The sequence below is a fragment of the Vipera berus genome (genome assembly GCF_964194415.1).
Source record: "Vipera berus genome assembly, chromosome: W".
NCBI classification, from domain to species: Eukaryota; Metazoa; Chordata; class Lepidosauria; order Squamata; family Viperidae; genus Vipera; species Vipera berus.
The window spans coordinates 57,603,474-57,623,533 of NC_138210.1; the positions used below are offsets into that span (position 1 = coordinate 57,603,474).

Here is a 20,060-nt window from a genome sequence, read left to right on the forward strand (position 1 = left end):
GAAATTGGAGAAACTGGAGGAGAGAATGGAAGAGAGGATGGAACAGAAGCTCAGCGTGATGAAGGTAGACATTTTGTCTTCAGTGCATAAAGTGGCGGAATGTGTGGAAGATTTAGATGAAAAATTGGATGATTTGACTCAAAAGAATGAAATATTAGAAGTTAAAGTACGGGAAAATGAAAATTTAAGAGACAAAATGGAAAGGGAGTTAAGCCTTGCCCAATATTACCAGATGCAGTTTGCTGTTAGAATCAGAGGTTTAAAAGAGAACATTAAGGAAGATTTAAAGCAGCTGGTTTCTGAGGCTTTTGAAGTGGTATTGAATCAGCCAGCATCTGAAATAAGAGCAGCTATGGATAAAGTGTTCCGTGTAAACTCATGGATTGCCAGACAGAGAAAGTTGCCTAGAGATGTGGTGGTTTACTTCACAAAAAGAGAAATCAGAGATGAAGTTATACAAGCTGCCTATGATGCTAAAGTTGTGATTGCTGATCAAGAAGTCTTGGTTTTAAAAGAGATCCCTCCAAAGATTTTGAGGAGAAGGAAGGATTTTACATTTCTTGTGCAAGAGCTCAAGCAACGAGATATAAGGTTCAGATGGGAGATTCCAGACGGGCTGATGGTGATGTATGAAGGCAAAAGGTACCGGTTGATTACTGTGAAGCAAGCGCGTGATTTCTACAATACTGTTTTAAAAGCAACCCCATTAACACTTCTGGAAGCTGCAAAGGGATCTGGAGAAGGAGAAGGAGAACATCAAGAGGATGAAACTGAGGAAAATGGTGCTGGAGGAGATCAAGCTACAGCCTCTTTGGATGATCCTAGAGAGCAAAGGGTAACGCGTGCTGCTTTAAAAAGAGCAAAGAAAATAAAAGAACAAGATCAGCAAAAGTCTTCAGAATCTTCACAACGTACTCATAGCCAAGCAGTGGGAGGAGCACGGCCTAAAGAAGATAGTCCTATCAAAGCAGTGCTTCAAGAGCTTTGGGAGGATATGCATGGCAACTAAATTTTTGACTTGGAACGTTAATGGACTAAATTCACCACAGAAGAGAAAGAAGGTTTTTCAATATTTAAAACAATTTAAGATAGATGTTATATGTTTGCAAGAAACGCATATTAGGGCTATGGACCAAAAGTTTTTATTGAACTCAAGACTGGGTACGCATTTTGTTGCCTCTGCAATGAATAAGAAAAATGGAGTGGTTGTTTATATTAAAAGTGCCATAACAGCGGATTTAATTGAAGCAGATAAGCATGGAAGATACGTACTGATAGACTTGTTGCTAGAAGGCAAAAAGACGCTTCTAGTTGGACTGTATGCCCCTAATCAACAACAACAACAGGCTGACTTTTTTAGTTTACTTTATACAAAGCTTACCCAGTTGGATTATAAATCTTTTATTTTTATGGGGGACTGGAATGGTGTTATGGATGTACAGATGGATAAGGCTGGAGCTTTTAAGCGCATTCCAAGTCATGCTAGACTGCCTAAATCTTTTTTTGAAATGAAGGATGACTTGGAATTGCGAGATATCTGGCGCGAGAGACACCTGCAGGAAAAGGATTATACTTTTTATTCTGATAGACATAAATCTTTTTCGAGGATTGATTTTATTTTGGTGACTAATGACTTTTTTTTGAGGACTAAAAAGGTGAAGATTTGTGCAAGAACTATTTCTGATCATAGTCCAGTGTGGTTAGAGATTGATAAGGAGAAAAGAGACAGGCGCTCGTGGCGCGTAAATGAGAATTTGTTTAGAAATCAGAGAAATGTGGAAGAATGCAAACAGCGGATGAAGGATTTTTTTGAAACTAATATGAACAAAGGTACTTCTATGGACATGGTGTGGGATGCTAGCAAGGCATACATGAGAGGGGTGTTGATATATATGAACAACAAACATAGACGTGCTGTGGAAGCTAGGAGGAAAGAACTGGAGAATGAAATAAAGGAAAAAGAAAAGGCTTTGATTTTGAATTCAGAGGATGTGAAGACTAAGGAGGCTATTAAATTGTTAAGAGGACAATTTGATAAATTAATGGCTGACCAAGTGGCAACCAATCTGCGGTTTGCCAGGCATAACACTTTTTGTAACGCTAACAAACCAGGCAGATGGTTAGCTTATAGATTGAGGAAAAAACAAAGGGCTTCTAATATAGATAAGATTGAGCATAAAGGAAGGGTTGTGTTTCAACAGGACTGTATCAAGGACGCTTTTGTGGATTTTTATTCTAAATTATATGCTAAGGAGAAAATTAATGAAAAGGACATTGATATATATCTGGAAAATGCTAGCATCCCGGTTCTTACGCAAGTACAAAAAGAAGGGATTAATCAACTGATCACAGAAGAAGAAATTTTTACAGCAATTAAGGAATTGAAGGTGGATAAAGCACCAGGTACGGATGGCTTGACTGCGGCCTATTATAAAAATTTACAATTAGAAATGATAAAACCGTTAAAGGAACTGTTCCAGACAATCCAGAGGGGGGGAAAGGTGCCACCGTCTTGGAGAACAGCTTTTATCTCTTTGATTCCGAAGGAAGACCAAGATGCTACTCAAGTTAAAAATTATAGACCGATATCGCTTTTAAACACAGATTACAAGATATTTGCTAAGGTTTTGGCTAATAGACTGATGAGGGTTCTGCAACAGGTGATTCATGGGGATCAAACAGGGTTTATTAGTGGTAGGCAAATGAAAAATAATGTGAGGCATATAGTTGATGTGTTAGAGTTTTTGGAAAGGAACAACCAGATTGCTGCGGTGCTAATTTTTTTAGATGCTGAAAAAGCTTTTGATCAATTGAATTGGAAATTTTTGTTGAAAGTTTTAGATAAAATGGATTTTGGGGAAAATTTTTTACAACCGATTAGGGCATTATATCAAAAACAAACTGCCCGAATTATAGTTAATAATAGCTTGACAGAAGCATGTAATATTGAGAAGGGCACAAGGCAAGGGTGTCCGTTATCGCCCTTGTTATTTGTGTTAACATTAGAGATATTATTGGTTAAAATTCGGAATTCGGAAAAAATTAAGGGGATTCAAATTGGAGATCAGGACTACAGATTGAGAGCATTCGCAGACGATCTGGTTGTTACAGTGACCCAGCCAGAGAACTCTGTTGTGGACCTGATGGAGATAATAACACAATATGGGAAGGTTTCTGGATTTAAGGTTAATGTACAAAAAACAAAAATTTTGGCCAAAAATATGACAACATCGCAAAAGGCCCTTTTAGAAGGATTAACTGGATTTGAGATTGTTAAAAGGGTTAAATATTTGGGGGTGATTTTGTCGCCCTCTAATACAAAGCTATATAAAAATAATTATGAAAAATTATGGGGGAAAATTCAAAAAGAATTGGAGAGTTGGAAAAAATTGCAATTGTCTTTGTTGGGATGGATTGCAGCAGTAAAAATGAATGTCCTGCCTAAATTTTTATTTTTATTTCAAATGATACCGATTCTTAAGAAAGATTCTAATCTGGAGGAATGGCAGCGAGGTATCAATAAATTTGTGTGGGCAGGGAAAAAACCACGAGTTAAACTTAAGATTATGCAGGATACTCGTGAGAGAGGTGGCCTTAAATTGCCTAATCTTAAATTATATTATGAAGCTGCTGCATTAGAAGGAATAAGTGACTGGATTAATTTGACGCAAGGGAGGTTATTAAATCTTGAGGGCCACGATTTGTTGTTTGGCTGGCATGCATATTTGTTGTATGATAAGAAGGTAGACAACGTGTTTAGGGTGCATATTTTAAGACAGGCATTGCTGAGAGTTTGGAAGAAGTACAGACATAAGTTAAGTTGCAAGATACCATTGTGGGCAATTCCAAAACACGCAATAGAAAATATACATGCTGGCTTCAAACATGATTTGACTACGTACAAGGAGATTCTCAGTTTGGAAAGAAATGTTTGGTGTTTGAAATCATATAGCCTCTTGCGAGAAGAGAAGGTTGTTCAAAATTGGTTTCAATATACTCAGTTACGGGCCAGGTGGAAAGAAGACCAGAAAAATGGATTTACAATGACTGATGAAAATTTGATAAAGCAAATTAGGAATCAGGGACCAGCACATATCAAACGGATATATCTTGCATTGATAGAGATTGACTCAGAAACAGAGCTTGTTAAGGATTGTATGATAAAATGGGCCCAAAATATCCAGGAAGTCATCACAATGGACACGTGGGAAAAGATTTGGGTGAGGAACGTAAAATTTACACAAGCTCAAAATTTAAGAGAGAATTTTTACAAAATGTTTTATAGATGGCATTTAGATCCTAAAAAGCTTGCAAGTATGTATCCGAATTATCAGCCTAAATGTTGGAGGTGCGGTGATGAAGATGCAACATATTTTCACATATGGTGGACTTGTAAAAAGGTTAAGGCTTTTTGGATAAAAGTCTGGTGGAACATGCAGAAGATTTTTAAACAGAGGTTAAAGTTTTGTCCGCAATTCTTTTTGTTGGGAATAATTACAGATGCCACAGTTGTGGACACCAAGTTGATGTTGAATTTAATTACGGCGGCAAGACTTTTGATAGGCCAATACTGGAAGAAAGAGGAACTGCCGACCATAGAGGAGTGGACTTTAAAGGCTTCCGACCTGGCAGAGATGGCGAAGATTTCGGCCTATTTGAAAGATCATTCGCAAGAACGCTATATTATGGAATGGAGAAAATGGATTGATTTTATCCAGAACAAGTATAGGGTTAAGAAGTTTTATGTAGCATTTGAATAAGTCTTCTTTCGTTTTTTTTTTCTTTTATTATCTTAGGTTTTTTTTATACATATTCAATATTATTATTATTTGTTTTATCTTATATAAGCTAGAGAGTGATGGATTTTAGAGTTTATAATTGTTAGTATATGATTGTTTATGATTGCTTTTTATATATATACCTTGCATTTAGCTCTGGGAAGTCGGGGGGGAGGGGGGAGGGGGGGAGGTAGGGAGGGGGGAGGAGGGAGGGGGAAGGGGGGATTCTTAAAGGAAAACTGTATTTTAAAACTCTTCAATAAAAAAAAAACCCCTCCAGTGATGAAGCACCCATAATTTCTGAAAGCAGGCTGTTCCACTGGTTAATTGTTCTCACTGTTAGGAAGTTTCTCCTTAATTCCAGGTTGCTTATCTTCATGTGGCCTACAGAGAGTCTTGTCTGAGGGTCTTGCTCAGGTTACAGTTCTAGCCCAAACTCAGAGTTCTTTTGACCTCCAGGTGACCTTTGCATGGGCTCATGTAACCTCCAACCAGCATGACCTCCCTCCCCCAGGTGATCTTTGCATCACGTGACCTGTCAACCACACAGCTAACCAACAATGTAACTGTCAGAATCCATTTATATCATATTCATAAATGTATGTTTAAAACATTGTTCCTGGATTCTGCCATCTCCCGAGGAGGAGGGAACGAATGTGTATTGAGCCTGTATTAGGCATTTCAAAGGAAAAGAGAAGCCCTTTGAACTGGGGGAACAAAAGGGAGGGCTAGGGTAGGTAGCATCTGGCTTGTGTCAAGGAAGAGAGCAATAAACATAAAAGGTCCTAAGCTCCTTTTTCCCACGAGAGGGATGATACGAGGTAAATGATGGGGGACTGACCAAATGGGGTTAAGGGGGGGTTGAACCGGGAACTCTTTATAAGGTTTTAGTTTGTAGAACAATATTAAGTCCTGTCTTGTATTCCTACAACCAAGCATGTCATAGTAAAGATTCCTTTTGGACTAGATTTGGCTCCAAGAGTTTTGTCTTCCTAAGACGTGGTTTGGGGTGGGTCCTGACAGTAACCACACAAGGCCATATAAAAGCAGAGAACTGAAACAAGACGCTTCAATTGAACTTCCGCTGCTGATGTTACCTGGCCTGGTGACGAAATGTTCGGAAGCCAAACAGCAAGCTCGGAGAACCAACCACCAATAACAGCTACCAAAGGTTTTCCATCAGAATTCTTTTCATCTGACCACTGTCTTGGTTGGAGCGCTTCCTCCTGTTCCTTCTGCCCATTACAATTGCACTTAAAACCCCCAAACCACCCACAAAACTCCCTACTAAATTGAGCCCATTATTTAGTTCTTACCATTTCTGACCCTCTCAAGAGCTAATGTCCAAATCTCAACCTTACCTGGGCAGAAAAGTTTGCAATTTATCCCAGGTCTGAGCATCATACAGGTAAATTCCAGGTCCTGCTCCAGCTGTGAGAAAGGTGGAGCCAGAAGGATTGAAACAAGCTGCGAGGGTTTGGCGATCTTCTGTGATGGTGCACACACAGGTGTGAGTAGAGACGTGCCATAATTTCACTTTCCCACCAGAATCTGGTTGGGAGAGAGCTCAAGAGATTTAATGATATTATTCAAGGTAGATAGAGAACATTCTTTTTTTCACAGGGCAGCAGAAGTCAAAATAGGGCACAATTAGGAAGAGTCCTTTTCTGACATGAGCAGCTTTGTAAAACATCCAGCGTACAAAGAGTTTTCTGCGTCAGTCCTTAAGGATACAGCCACAGTTAGAAGATCAAGAGAACTACAAATGGCAATGCTTAAATAGGTCCGTTCACATATCAAAGTAAACCAAATTAGAATAACAGAATATCAGAGTTGGAAGGGACCTTGGAGGTCTTCTAGTCCAACCCCTTGCTCAGGCAGGAAGCCCTAGGGGTGGCATGATAGCAGTGTTCCAATATCTCAGGGGTTGCCACAAAGAAGAGGGAGCCAAGCTATTTTCCAAAGCACCTGAAGGCAGGACAAGAAGCAATGGGTAGAAACTAGTCAAAGAGAGAAGCAACCTAGAACTAAGGAGAAATTTTCTGACAGAACAATTAACCAGTACAGGGGTAGGCAACCTCAGCTCTTTTATGACTCCTGGACTTCAATTCCCAGAATTCCTGAGTCAGCAGGGCAACCTCGGCTCTTTTATGACTCCTGGACTTCAACTCCCAGCTGACTCAGGAATTCTGGGAGTTTTAGTCCAGGAGTCATAAAAGAGCCGAGGTTGCCTACTCCTGAACCTGTGGAACAACTTGTCTCCAGAAGTAGTGAATGCTTCAACACTGGAAATTTTTAAGAAGAAATTGGACAACCATTTGTCTGAATAGTATAGGGCAGTGATGGCAAACCTTTTAGAGACTGAGTGCCCAAACTGCAACCTAAAACCCACTTATGTATTGTCGGGTGCTGGTGTGGGCGTGGCCCATTGGTTGGGCGTGGCTGCGGTGGTAACGGCAGAATAGGTGGGACTAAAAAGTTCCATCAATCAATTCCAACTTTGCGAGATCTTTTTTTTTCCTGCGAGAAGCTGAAATTGATTGATTGATTGAACCTTTTTTTTTTTTTTGCACACGGCGGCGGAGGCCTAAAGCGAAAAGGTTTTATAAAACCCAACTGAAGGTCTAGGACTGGGGCAATGGCGCGTGTGCCCACAGGAAAGGCTCTGCGTGCCACCTGTGGCACAGGTGTCATAGGTTCACCACCACGGGTATAGGGTTTCCTGCCTGAGCAGGGGGTTGGACTAACAGATGTCAAACTCGTGACATCACATGACGTTGTGCAACGTATCGGAGCTTTTTCGCTATTGCCAGAAATGGGGTGGGTGTGGTTTCCCGATGATGCGTCTGGCCTGGACTGGAAGATCTCCAAGGTTCCTTCCAACGTCTATTCTATTCTATTCTATTCTATTCTATTCTATTCTATTCTATTCTATTCTATTCTATTCTATTCTATTCTATTCTATTCTATTCTATTCTATTCTATTCTATTCTATTCTATTCTATTCTATTCTATTCCATTCCATTCCATTCCATTCCATTCCATTCCATTCCATTCCATACCATACCATACCATACCATACCATACCATACCATACCATACCATACCATACAAATGGTTTTCCAGTCTCTTCTTAAAAACTTCCAGTGTTGGAGCATTCATAACTTCCGGAAGTAAGTTGTTCCACTGATTAATTGTTCTAATAGTTAGGAAATTTCTCCTTAGTTCTAGGTTGCTTCTTTCCTGGATTAGTTTCCATCCATTGCTTCTTGTCCTTCCTTCAGGTGCTTTGGAGAACAGGTTGACACCCCCTCCTTCTTCTTTGTGGCAACCTCTTAGATATTGGAACAGTGCTATCATGTCATCCCCAGTCCTTCTTTTTATTAAGTGTATAATTTTTTTATTTATTTTTATTTTTTATTTTAATTCCATTTATATCCCGCCCTTCTCCGAAGACTCAGGGCGGCTTACAAGCTTAGCAGTAGCAATTTAATTTAATTTAGCAATTTAATGTATCCTTCTTTTTATTAAGTGTATAATTTAATGTATGATGAAGGCTTAATAATATGAAGGATCTTGCATACTCCAAACAAAAAGAAATGAATACTGTGTGTTCCAAGGAGTTGAAATCTAACTTCATCATATTAGAAAAGCGTTACTCACAGGTGGTAAGTAAGACATCTCCATTGTGGGCAGGTCCACGGGGCATAAAGTGCATTGAGGTGGTGGGAAGTCCTAGGGATGTTGTCTCATTATCAGCAAGAATGTGATGAAGTGACCCATCATTGACAGAATAAACCTTTAAGCACAGGAGAGAAGACAAAGAAATATCAGCTCAAAACCTTGAGAGCAAGCAAGAATCAACTGAGCACGGGAGAGAAGAGAGAGCAGGATGACAGGAAGTTAATAATTTAGAAGAAATGGCTAGTATTCCATTAAGTGAAAGACCAATCCAAGGAAACCTAGGTGTTTCCCAAGGAAAATATCATGAAACTATGTTCTATTAGATTGTAGCTTTGGAACTGAAACTGATAATATGGCACAGAACAGCTCTTTGAACAGCATTATGATTCCATTTCTGTAGAATGGATTCAATGTACAGCACATACTGTTGTGATTCAGGGTCAGCCTGTGGGTTCGGCAGTTGGGTCGGACGACTCAGAGGAGGAGGAGGAGGGGGGTGTTGAAGAGCTTGCTGAGGGGATTGGACAGCTTGATGATGAGAGCCCTCAGCCAGGCCCCTCCCACCTGGTCACGACGGAGACCCAGCTGTGTGAGCCTGACAGCGTGGATGAAGATGACCCACAGCTGGCCCTGTTCAAGGACGCCTGACGCAGGAGGCAGTCAATCAGGAGTAAACAGAGGAAGGCAATGGGGCACCTCGGAAGGAGGCAGAGAGAAGCCACGCCCTGAACTGTATATAAGGGGAATGTGTGGGAGGGCTGGTTTGCTGAAGGCAACCGCTTGAAAAGCTCCTGTTTCTTGGTTCGTGTCTTGTTTGTTTTTGTATCAATAAATTTGGCAGGAGCTTTTCAAGCGGTTGCCTTCAGCAAACCAGCCCTCCCACACATTCCCCTTATATACAGTTCAGGGCGTGGTTTCTCTCTGCCTCCTTCCGAGGTGCCCCATTGCCTTCCTCTGTTTACTCCTGATTGACTGCCTCCTGCGTCGGGCGTCCTTGAACAGGTCCAGCTGTGGGTCATCTTCATCCACGCTGTCAGGCTCACACAGCTGGGTCTCCGTCGTGACCAGGTGGGAGGGGCCTGGCTGAGGGCTCTCATCAGCAAGCTCTCCAATCCCCTCAGCAAGCTCTTCAACACCCCCCTCCTCCTCCTCCTCTGAGTCGTCCGACCCAACTGCCGAACCCACAGGCTGACCCTGAATCACAACACATACTTGGCAAATTCCCCAAGATATACCAGTACCCAGATTCACCATCCTCACCATCCAGGGAACCATTTTGTCTGGGATCCTGGAGAACAGTTGCAACAAGTCAATAGCATATATTTTTTTGTGACAGGAGCTATCCTTCCCTTGTCTGAATGTGTGGGTAAGCATATGGGTCTGAAGATTTATAACTGGAAAACTGCATGTTTTAGAGAGGGGGGAGGGAGGGAGGGAGGGAGGGAGGAAAAAATCATATTAACCAAAACTAAAGAGGCTTATTGCCAAATGTTGGTGAGATAATTCAGGAATGCTGTGTAGAACACAGTTTATTTATCCCGGATGAATGAAGCTAAATCATCCAGTGGGACTCCTTGATACGAGACAACTTGTGGTATACTGTGCAGGATTAATTAGAGATCTAATTGTAGTGATAACTGAGCTCATCAAATCGCCATTCATTTCAGTTCTGTGTTAGCTGCAAGTCTTTTGGAGCATGTTGGCTTTACTCTTTGGTAAATATATTTAAGATTGCAATTCTCTGATCAGTCTAATTCAGGGGTGTCAAACTCAATTTCATTGAGAGCCGCAACAGCATTGCGGTTGCCCTCAGGGGCTGGGTGGGTGTGGCCTGGGTGGGCATGGCCTACTGGGTGGGCATGGCTAGAGTGCGTATGGCCTACTGGGTGGGTGTGGCCAGCTCTACATCGTTCACCTCAAGGGTGCCTATGGGGGCCTGGACAGGAGTGGGAAAGATCTAAGGGTCTCTGGCAGAAGGAGGGTCTCTGGGCCAGGGCCAAATCAGTGGGGGCCGTTCCCTTACTGTTTCCAGGATGGCTTCGCGGGCCACATGAAACCACTTCGCGGGCCGGATCCAGCCCCCGGGCCTTGTGTTTGACATATCTGGTCTAATTTGTTGTATGATTTTGTTTTGAAGCAAGCGTTGTGCAGAATGTCGTTTTGAGTGTGCTGAAAATCTGCGACGATGGATCAGATGCCTAAAAAGAAGGGGCAAAGAATTTTGTAGTCTTTGAACCCACTCATCCCTTGCTTGTAAAAGACAGTCCTTTTGATTTCCAGCAGGCAGCTATGGGTGCTCAAAATCTCTACCTGTCTTTTGAGCTTGTTGCTTTTCAGATGGAAATTGAACCATACCCCCATCTTGCAGCCTATTGGAGTGTAGCACACCTGGGAGAGGGAGCCAGGTAAGGAAAGTCTTCTGAACACTGAGGCCAAAAAACAGTATGGCACCTGGTGGTGTGTGTATGTGTGTGTCAAAGAGTTAAGAAGAAGACAGCTGCGGCTATGCAATGTGTGAGATCACACACACATATATGTAACATATAGGACACATATGGAAAAAGGGGTGGAGCTTCAGTTGCATGGGTGTGGCTATGTTCTTGACTGTTGTGATCGCTTCTTTGGAGATAAACTTAGTTTCTGGAACTGTACTCCTTCCCTGTCTGACACTGACCTTAATGGCTCCAGTACGCAATCCTGCTGCAATCCGGCTCCCATCGTTATTAAACTGGCAGCAAAGAAGCTGATCTCCACAGTCTCTGGGAAGGATGACCAAAGTATTTGTATTTAGTAGCTTTCCTCTTTTGTAGCTGACGATTGTAATGATGCTAAAATCCAGCAACTTCACATTTCAAACTAAGGCGGTTGAAAATCCAGCATATTTACAAGGCATAGGCCCTCACGCTAAACAAATAAATCGTAATGTATTAAAAGGTTTCAGCTATAAAGCTGGACAGAAAACAAAATAATAAAATAATAAATAAATGAAGGTAAACTGTAAACCAGGAAGTCAGACAGTGTGTAGTCAGAAATCTAACAATGTATAGAGGTCAAGACGAAAAGCCTTGCCATGTCATAGCTATAGGAATGGCCTGGAAGAGATGTATTTTTCAGCTGCTTCAAAAAATGCTGGCTTAGAGAAGCATCAGCCTGGGTTCTGTTGAAACATGTGAGCCAGCATTAAGCAGTTTTGTATGGGAAAGGATGCTCCTTACATAGGGACACCCCCAACTATCCAAAGCTTTGAACAGCCAGCAACTTTGACCTGGTCTCGAACAGCTGGAAAACCAGCAGTTGAGTTTTTTTGTGGGGAGAAGAAAACATCATGTGTGTGTATGTGTATGTGTAGTTTAACGAAGAGAAGGGTGAGGGGTGACATGATAGCAGTGTTCCAATATCTCAGGGGCTGCCACAAAGAAGAGGGAGTCAAGCTATTCTCCAAAGCACCTGAAAGCAGGACAAGAAGCAACGGATGGAAACTAGTCAAGGAGAGAAGCAACCTGGAACTAAGGAGAAACGTCCTGACAGTTAGAACAGTTAGCCAGTGGAACAACCTGCCTCCAGAAGAGGTGAATGATCCAACACTGGAAGTTTTTAAGAAGAGACTGGACAGCCATTTGCCTGAAATGGTATAGGGTTTCCTGCCTGAGCAGGGGGTTGGACTAGATGACCTCCAAGGTCCCTTCCAACTTATTATTATTATTATTATTATTATTATTATTATTATTATTATTATTATTATTATTAATTATTATTATTATTAATTATTATTATTATTATTATTATTATTATTATTATTATTATTATTATTATTATTATTATTATTATTATTAATCACCTCCTTCATTTAGTTACCTACATTGTGTGGAGCAGCCAAAGATCACCAGATATGGAGGGGCTGCTGGTAATGGTTTCTTGGGGTTGGGGGCTTGGCCCTGCCACCGACAAGCGGCCCCGGCGTCCAGACTGCATGGCCTGGGGGGTGCAGGTCTTCAAGGAGAAGGACAAGAGGGAAGTTGGAAATTTTTGCTGGGTTTTTACATTCCTATTTTCTCAACTGATGCCCAACATTCTAGGGGAGATTTAACGGTTCAGCCTTGGAGCACACATGTTGCATGCAAGTCGCCTTTCAAACCACTCTCCCGAGAATGTTGTAGTGCCAGTCCATTTAGGATAAAATACTGAGTTATGTGGGCAAATGTCTAATATGGCACCAAATGGCTACCACCATTCTTTACGTCCCCTGACCTCCCAGGTGATTGATCCAAGCACCTTTCCCCCAGGCATCCATGTCTTTAATTCCAACTCAACCACTTGCCAGCTATGCAAAGTTCTTCCCACCCCATCATCCCCATGTCCCACACTCCCATCGGCCTCAAAGCCTTCTGCCCCTCATCCCTGCACCAGCCTTTCTCTCTCTTCTTCTCTCCTTGATTCTACTCCAGCTCCTAGCAACCAATGAAGGAGAAGGAAGAATCTACCTGGTTACTATGACAGCTGTAAAGGGAGGATGGAGACTCACAAGGAAAGAGGCGCAATAGCCTGCTGCCTTCTCCTTTGTCTTATCCCACATGTTTGTGGCTGGTGGTGCATTAGTGTGTGCTGAGCAAGATGGTGAGTACCAGAGACTGCACTCATCTTCCTTGAGATAATTTCATAACGTAACAGAATAACAATGTTGGAAAGGACCTTAAAGGTCTTCTAGTCCAACACCCTGCTTGGGCAGGAAAACTTAGGAGTTGCCACCCCCTTTTCTGCAATTTTAAGAAGCACACTTAGGGGTTGATTTAGGTCACGACTGCTCCGAAGCACTCAAGGCTCAAATGATTCTACAAATTAGAGCCAAATCTGATTTTGGTGGAACATGTCCATCTTTTCATGTGTAGCCTGCCGTAGCAGTATCTATGTTAACACAGTGGTGGGCAGCCTTTTTTATGGTGAAGGGCCGTGTATTTATGCTTTTTTGGGTGGGCTGAAGGCCACAGTGGGCAAGATAGTGATTACACCCTTAGAACTGTGCCAATAAAGTGGACAACGCCTAATTATGTGGGGGTTTCCCCTGAGATTTGGAAAGTCTGGAGATTTCCTTTTATTCTTTAAACCGAAACTTTTTAACATAGTTTATAGTGTGGTGGAGTTGTGTGTGTGTGTTTGGGAGGGGTGTGTGCTCTCAAGTCAGTGTTGATTCCTCACGACTGCTCGAACTAGTCCCCACAGTGTTCTTGCTGATTTGCTATTGCCTCCTTTCCAGGGCTGAGAGAGCATGACTGGCCCACCCAGCTGGATTTCTGCCTAAGGAAGGACTGGGAACACCCAGTCGCCCAGTTTCTAGCCTGATGGCTTAATGGCTACACAGCCGGCTATCCATCCTTTCCTACCCCATTTTTAATGTTCTGGAAGCTTCCGTCTTTTCCCTACTTCCTGAGAAGCCAAGCTGGTCCAGGCTGCCAACTCTCACCACGTGGCAGATGTTAATCTGGGCAAAGGAGGAGAGATTTATTCTACCGATGTCACAGCCAGGAGAAGAGAGCAAAAAAGGTCTGGATGGAGGAGGGGTCGGAAATGAAGAAGAGATGATCCCTTTCTCCCTCTATAAATCAGCCTCTTCCAAAGTGCTGCTTTTTCCGCTGCTGAAGATTGGATGCCAAGCAGACTGGCTGGGGACTTGGTGACTGGACCAGAGACCACATCTCTCTGCACCATGCAGAACAGCCTGGGACCCGCTTGCATCTTCTTGCGCAAGAACATTGCTGAGAAGCAGAGGGTATGGGCCATCTAGTGGGGACTGGATCGTGGGCATTGATGGGGTAGCTCTACAGGTTAGGGGAAATGCACTGGGCTGGAGTTTTCTCTTCTTTTCTTTTCTTTTTCTGTGAAAGAGCAATTAATCAAAAGTGGTCCAGGGCAGGATTGTAATATTCCCAGATTTCGCTCTCTGCCGTAGGAAGGTATTTTGTTTTTTAAATCAGGATATGCATTAGAAATGGATCAAACTGGGCAGAAGAGAGTAGAAATGTGAAATGCTGGTGGGTGAGATAGATGCCTGGGTTTTCTTCAAAAGAAACCTAAAGAAACATTCCCCAACCTTTTTTACAATGTATTGGGCTCCAAGCCCCAACCACTTTGTCCAGAATGATAGGTGCTGTAATTCAACTGTACTGTCATTCAGCAGTGGGAAGACAATACTGTAAGCAGAAGGAAGTTGACTGAGCCAATTGCATTTTGCAAATTATTATTAGAGAGAGTGATTGATTGATTTGGCATATGACGAAAACATGACAGAAGAGAAGTAAACATATGTGCTTATGAGCATATATTAAGAGAGAGGAAAGCAGTGGAAAAGACTTGACTGCTAACGCTTTTATCTCCACTTTTACCTCTGGCAAATTGCATAGGTTTACAAACAGTGGAGATGACAAAAATATATGTATGGTCCATCTGAAGTGATGCGTGTTTTCAACTTCTCTTTGCTTTTCTAGTTGGGGGATTTATTTCAATCAGTGGCCTTGAATACTAGCAAAGTTTACAAGAAAAAAGCTGAGTCTTTTTGACCTCTGTTGGAAGCAGCTTGGTCTAGACTCTAGGCTGTCTTCTCAAATGTTCTTCTTTCTTTCCTAATGAAAGCATCCATTGCCTATCTCGGTCTGTTCCGCAGTCAGTAGCTAGCAGGTATCTCAACTAGCTGTAAGACTCGCTCGCCATTGTATTTATCCACTGGACCGAGAAAGGATCCAGTAAATCAAAAAGCCCAATGGTCTTACCGTGTCCATCTCCAGATAGTTATTTGGATTATAACCTGCTGTTTTGTAATATTGCTGATTTCTGATCAGTCAGTGCAATATTTTCATTGGCCCAGGACAATGAAATGCTCCAGTTGAGTTGTTATGTTTGGGTTCAGTTGGGTGGAGAGTTAAGTTTAGAACTATGGTGACTACATCCTTGATTTCTCCAGTTCCAAAAAAAAAAGAGCAGTTTTCTCCTAGGTTTGGAATTGTGAGCCTTGGCTTTTGAGTCCCTTGTTTATGTCCTTGTATTAGACATTAAGTGAATGTCTTTTTCTTTTGTTTTGTTACAGCAACGTGAACTGAGTGGAGATGAAATTGAAGGTAAGTGCAAACTTCTGTTTGTACATATGTATGATTCTGACCAACATATTAAACTAGTGCTCCAAGATATGCTGAAGTCAACTAAATTTATGTAACTAAATTTCATTTTTGATGTGCGCCATTGTGCCCACAGTAAAAAAATGACAATAAAGATTATCTTATCTTAAGTCCTTTGGAAAGGTTAAGAAAGAGACATCATAGCAGATAATCTTCCCTGAAAAAGTGTGCCATCAGAGTTCCCCTGTTAGAAAAGACAAGCATCAGTTGTGTGCTCTAATGAATTCATGAAGAGGGATGGTGAAGAAGACACCTTTCTAGACCAGCTATTTGTAGTCTAACTTATCAAAATAAGCTCAGGATTGGTTTAATTTTCCTCAGTAAATGTAGCTTTAGCGGGAGGCTCTTATGTAGAAAATTGACATAGAATGCATGAAGCAGAAACATATTATTATTGTGGTGTTTAAAATAATGAGATTCATGGGCGAGATTCTTACAACATGCTTGCTTGTTTAGCAGTCAATCAATTAATGACACTTCTATGTCATTCTACTCCAAAATGGCTCCAAGCTAAATGCTAAATCCTGATTAACAAAACACAATTGATATGCCCAAGGATGCAAATCATATTATGGTTTATGTGGTGATCTGGTGTGCATAGGCATGCTAAGGGCTGAGCTCCCACAACGCTCTGAAGCATGATTGAATAGCCATGATTTTATTTATCATCCTCATCATTTTCCTCATCATGCAAAAACAGAACTCTGTGAAGCCTTTCAGGAGTTTGACAAGGACAAAGATGGATTTATCAGCTGCAAAGATCTGGGCAACCTCATGAGAACAATGGGTTACATGCCAACTGAGATGGAACTCATAGAATTGTCTCAACAGATCAACATGAATCGTAAGTGCTTGTTGGGAAAAGTGAGGGAAACCCAAGTCTGAGACTCTCCAGATGTCTCTGGACTCCAGCCCATATCAATCCTAGCCAATACTGAGTGATGGGAAGTATACTTCAACAACTGTTGGAGATCTATGAGTTCCAAGTCACTCTCTTCGCTTGGTGTGCAGTTGTCTATGAAGGAAAGCTTCTACTTCTGAAAAAAAAGGCTGGATCTTTCATTAAGGGCAGTTACGATCAGCTTTTGGTGTAAATTGGTTAAGACTGAAGAGTTGTGTTTCAGCTTTAGTGGGCAACTCTGGCCAGTGATTGCCCTTCAGAGATAAATTACACCCAATGATAAATACATCTTGTTTAATTTGGATCTTTTTTAAATCAGGAAAGATCAGGTGCTGAAGGGGATGATGGCAGCAGAAAGGAGCGATTTCCTTGTACTACCGTACTACATATTCTCTTCTGAAACAATTATTTGCATTGGGAAGAAGGTTCCCTTTGTTTTGTTCCCACAATAAAAAAATGGCTGAGGGTAAAAGATTTTTATGAGGACCACAGCAAGTCAAAAGGCCTGTGTTAATTCTTTCTTGCCCTAGCACCCCCTCCCCCATTTTTTTTAAGGAAAGATAATGGGAAACGTCTTCTGGGCTCTTTGAACAAGAGTTGGATTAGAAGATCACCTCATTTCAAGGGGCATTTGTTACAATTATGTCATTCCTATTTCTGATGGAAATGATCTCATATGGCCTCTTATCCAGGTGTTTACCAAATCCAAAACTAAATTATTAACATAATACTTTGGGATGCACTTAGGAAGTGAGAGACTTCAGAATTGATCTGTTCCCTGTTATCTTCTCCTCAATACTCTGATACAGTTTTAAATAATAATAATAATAATAATAAGTCAGAAGGGACCTTGGAGGTCATCTAGTCCAACCCCCTGCTCAGGCAGGAAACCATATTAATATTAATCAGGAAAATGAAGGTGAGGGCAAGATATCTAGAATGTCTTGGCAAGTGTTTGGGTTTGGGTTGTGGTTTTTTTTTAAATCACTTTAAGCAATAAAACGTCACTTTTCTCATTGCAGTTGGAGGACATGTAGCTTTCGAGGACTTTGTAGAATTGATGGCCCCAAAACTGTTGGCAGAAACAGCAGGCATGATTGGCCTTCAAGAGATGAGAGACATCTTCAAGGAGGTAAAAATAGATGGCAGGGCACAGGAGTTAGATCCAGAATGGAAAGGTGGATTAAATGCACTCTCTTTATCTTATGTTTATGTCCCAATTTTTTGATCTGAGGAAAACACTTCATTCAGACGAGCAGCTTCTTTTGGTTGTACAAACAAAATGTAAGGACAATCTGCCCTTAACCATAGTTTCTGCCCAATGTCTGGTTCTCTGTAGGAGACTGCCTCTTGTAGAGAATAAAGAAAATGACCTTGATCCATTTCCAGAGAGATGAATAATTCAAGCCCAATTCAACATGGGGGGCGGGGGAGAGAGGAAATGGTTCAGATTCTTCCTTAATTCACAGAAGAATGGAAGGAGGGAGGAAGATAAAGCACCATCAGACTTGAAAGTTGCCATTACTATAGCCTGTATAATACTTTGAACCTTCCTGTCAAGTTATTTTCTTGGTCTAGTGCAAGGGTAGGCAACCTTGGCTCTTTTATGACTTGTGGACTTCAATACCCAGAATTCCTGAACCAGCCATGCTGACTCAGGAATTCTGGGAGTCGAAGTCCACAAGTCATAAAAGAGCCAAGGTTGCCTACCCCTGGTCTAGTGCACATAGTGAAGCTAACATCTTCTAATGTTTATTTCTATTGACATTATAGACATAAACACAGGAAGCAGACAAAAGGTCAGGGCATATCTGTAGATGCCTCTTTAAGAATAGATCTACATGATGTACCAGTAGTCTCTTCAGACTACCCTAATCCACCCACCATGTAGCTTGTCAGCAGGTTGTATGATAACTTCCATATAAAGTTGAAGAAAAGTTCTGTTTCCTGGAGCTCTTCTCCCAGGAGTTGATCCAAAAAATGGGGTAATAGAAGTTGCCTTTGGTACAGGCAATGATGTGATTACATTTAGGGGCTGTGCTGCCTGAAATGGGCCATTCCCCCCACCCCAATTCTGCCAGGGATGCCACTCCGGATGTGTTGACAGCTGTGATGGCACTGGCTGAAGCAGGAAAGTCTGTTGCTCTAGCTATCTATCTAAACTTACCATCCTCACCAGTCCTAAACAGCATTTGAAAAGGGATTATTAGGCCTTTTTTGTCTCAATCAGTACAGGAATCTTCCAATCTCTGCACATTAATTGCTCCGTTAACAAGCTGCCTTGTCAACAACGACAAATAGCAGTTGGCTGTGTGTACCAAGTAAATTAATTCTGGTATATTTTGTGCTGCCCCTAGGATTGGACAATAGCACATTTCATTGGCTGTCTGTACAGATGTAATGCCCATTGTGTCCACAGATACTGAGAGACCTAATGTTCCCTTCAAAAGTCTGAAAGAGAATTCTGGAAACTGCAGTTCCAACACATCTGGAGGAAACCAACTGGAGCAATGTTTCTCAACTTTAACCATTTGAAGATGTATGGACTCCAACTCCCAGAATTCTCCAGCTGGCCATGGGAAGCCATCTTGTGGTGGTGAAATTAAATTTGCAAAATTTAAAAATGTCCCATTCAGCACAGAAAATGATCACGCTAGCTAGATGGTGACATTTGCAGTCCATGCTTGGAGAATGCAAAAGGTCTAAGGCATGGCTGGCTCGGGAATTCTGGGAGTTGAAGTCCATGAGTCATAAAAGAGCCAAGGCTGCCTAGCCCTGGTCTAGGGGAAAAAAAAACCCTATCAGCCTTACTAGAATCTTGATAATTAAATCTGTAATGTCACCTATGGAGAGTGGAGGCTTAGAAAGTAATGCTTTCCCAGCTAAGACCAAGGCACCTATTTCCAATTAGCATTTCTCTTTTCACATATTTAGGAAAGCTGTGTCCTTTCTAAATTGCATCAAACAATCCTGCTGTTAATATAAGATGGCAGGTGATCATAGCCATTTTATGGCCTCTGGCAGGAAGCAATTCCTGCACTGGAGAGTGAAGGCTGGTCCCTTAATACACTCCGGAAACCTGATAAATGATCATTGCTCTCTCAGATGTCATAACTGCATTGGTCCACACAGTGCTTTTTTTGTAAAAGAAAAAGGTGCCGGAACTCACACGTCATACAACCTGCCTTACAAGGTTCCATCCAAAAAAGGTGCCGGAACTCCGTTCTGAGCGTTCTATGAGAAAAAAAGCCCTGGGTCCACAGCTAATTCTTCCTTTGGTTCTAGTGTAGAAAATGTGCATGGATAGTTTGAATAATTCTGGCTCTTCTTTCCAGTTTGACGCAAATGGGGATGGCAAGATCACTTTGACTGAGCTGCGACAGACCATGCAACGGTTGATGAATGAGAAAATGACCCCTCAAGAGATTAACGATATGGTGAAGGAAGCTGACATTAATGGAGACGGGACTGTGGATTTTGAAGGTGATGTCTGGCAATATAAGATTGATGGAAAGAGATTACAGGCTTAGGGAA

The 20,060-nt window shown here is 41.7% G+C and overlaps 1 protein-coding gene across 1 annotated transcript; it reads left to right on the forward strand.

The window, feature by feature from the left end:
* Positions 1-14,163: 14,163 nt before the first annotated feature.
* LOC308676310 (calcium-binding protein 5-like) lies at positions 14,164-20,056 on the forward strand (the record flags this gene model as incomplete). The annotated part of the gene is made up of 5 exons (XM_081342122.1): positions 14,164-14,226; positions 15,538-15,568; positions 16,326-16,469; positions 17,549-17,658; positions 19,862-20,056. The coding sequence occupies 5 exons, from the start codon at positions 14,164-14,166 to the stop codon at positions 20,054-20,056; spliced, it is 543 nt and encodes a 180-aa protein (XP_081198248.1).
* Between the last annotated feature and the right edge of the window lie 4 nt (positions 20,057-20,060).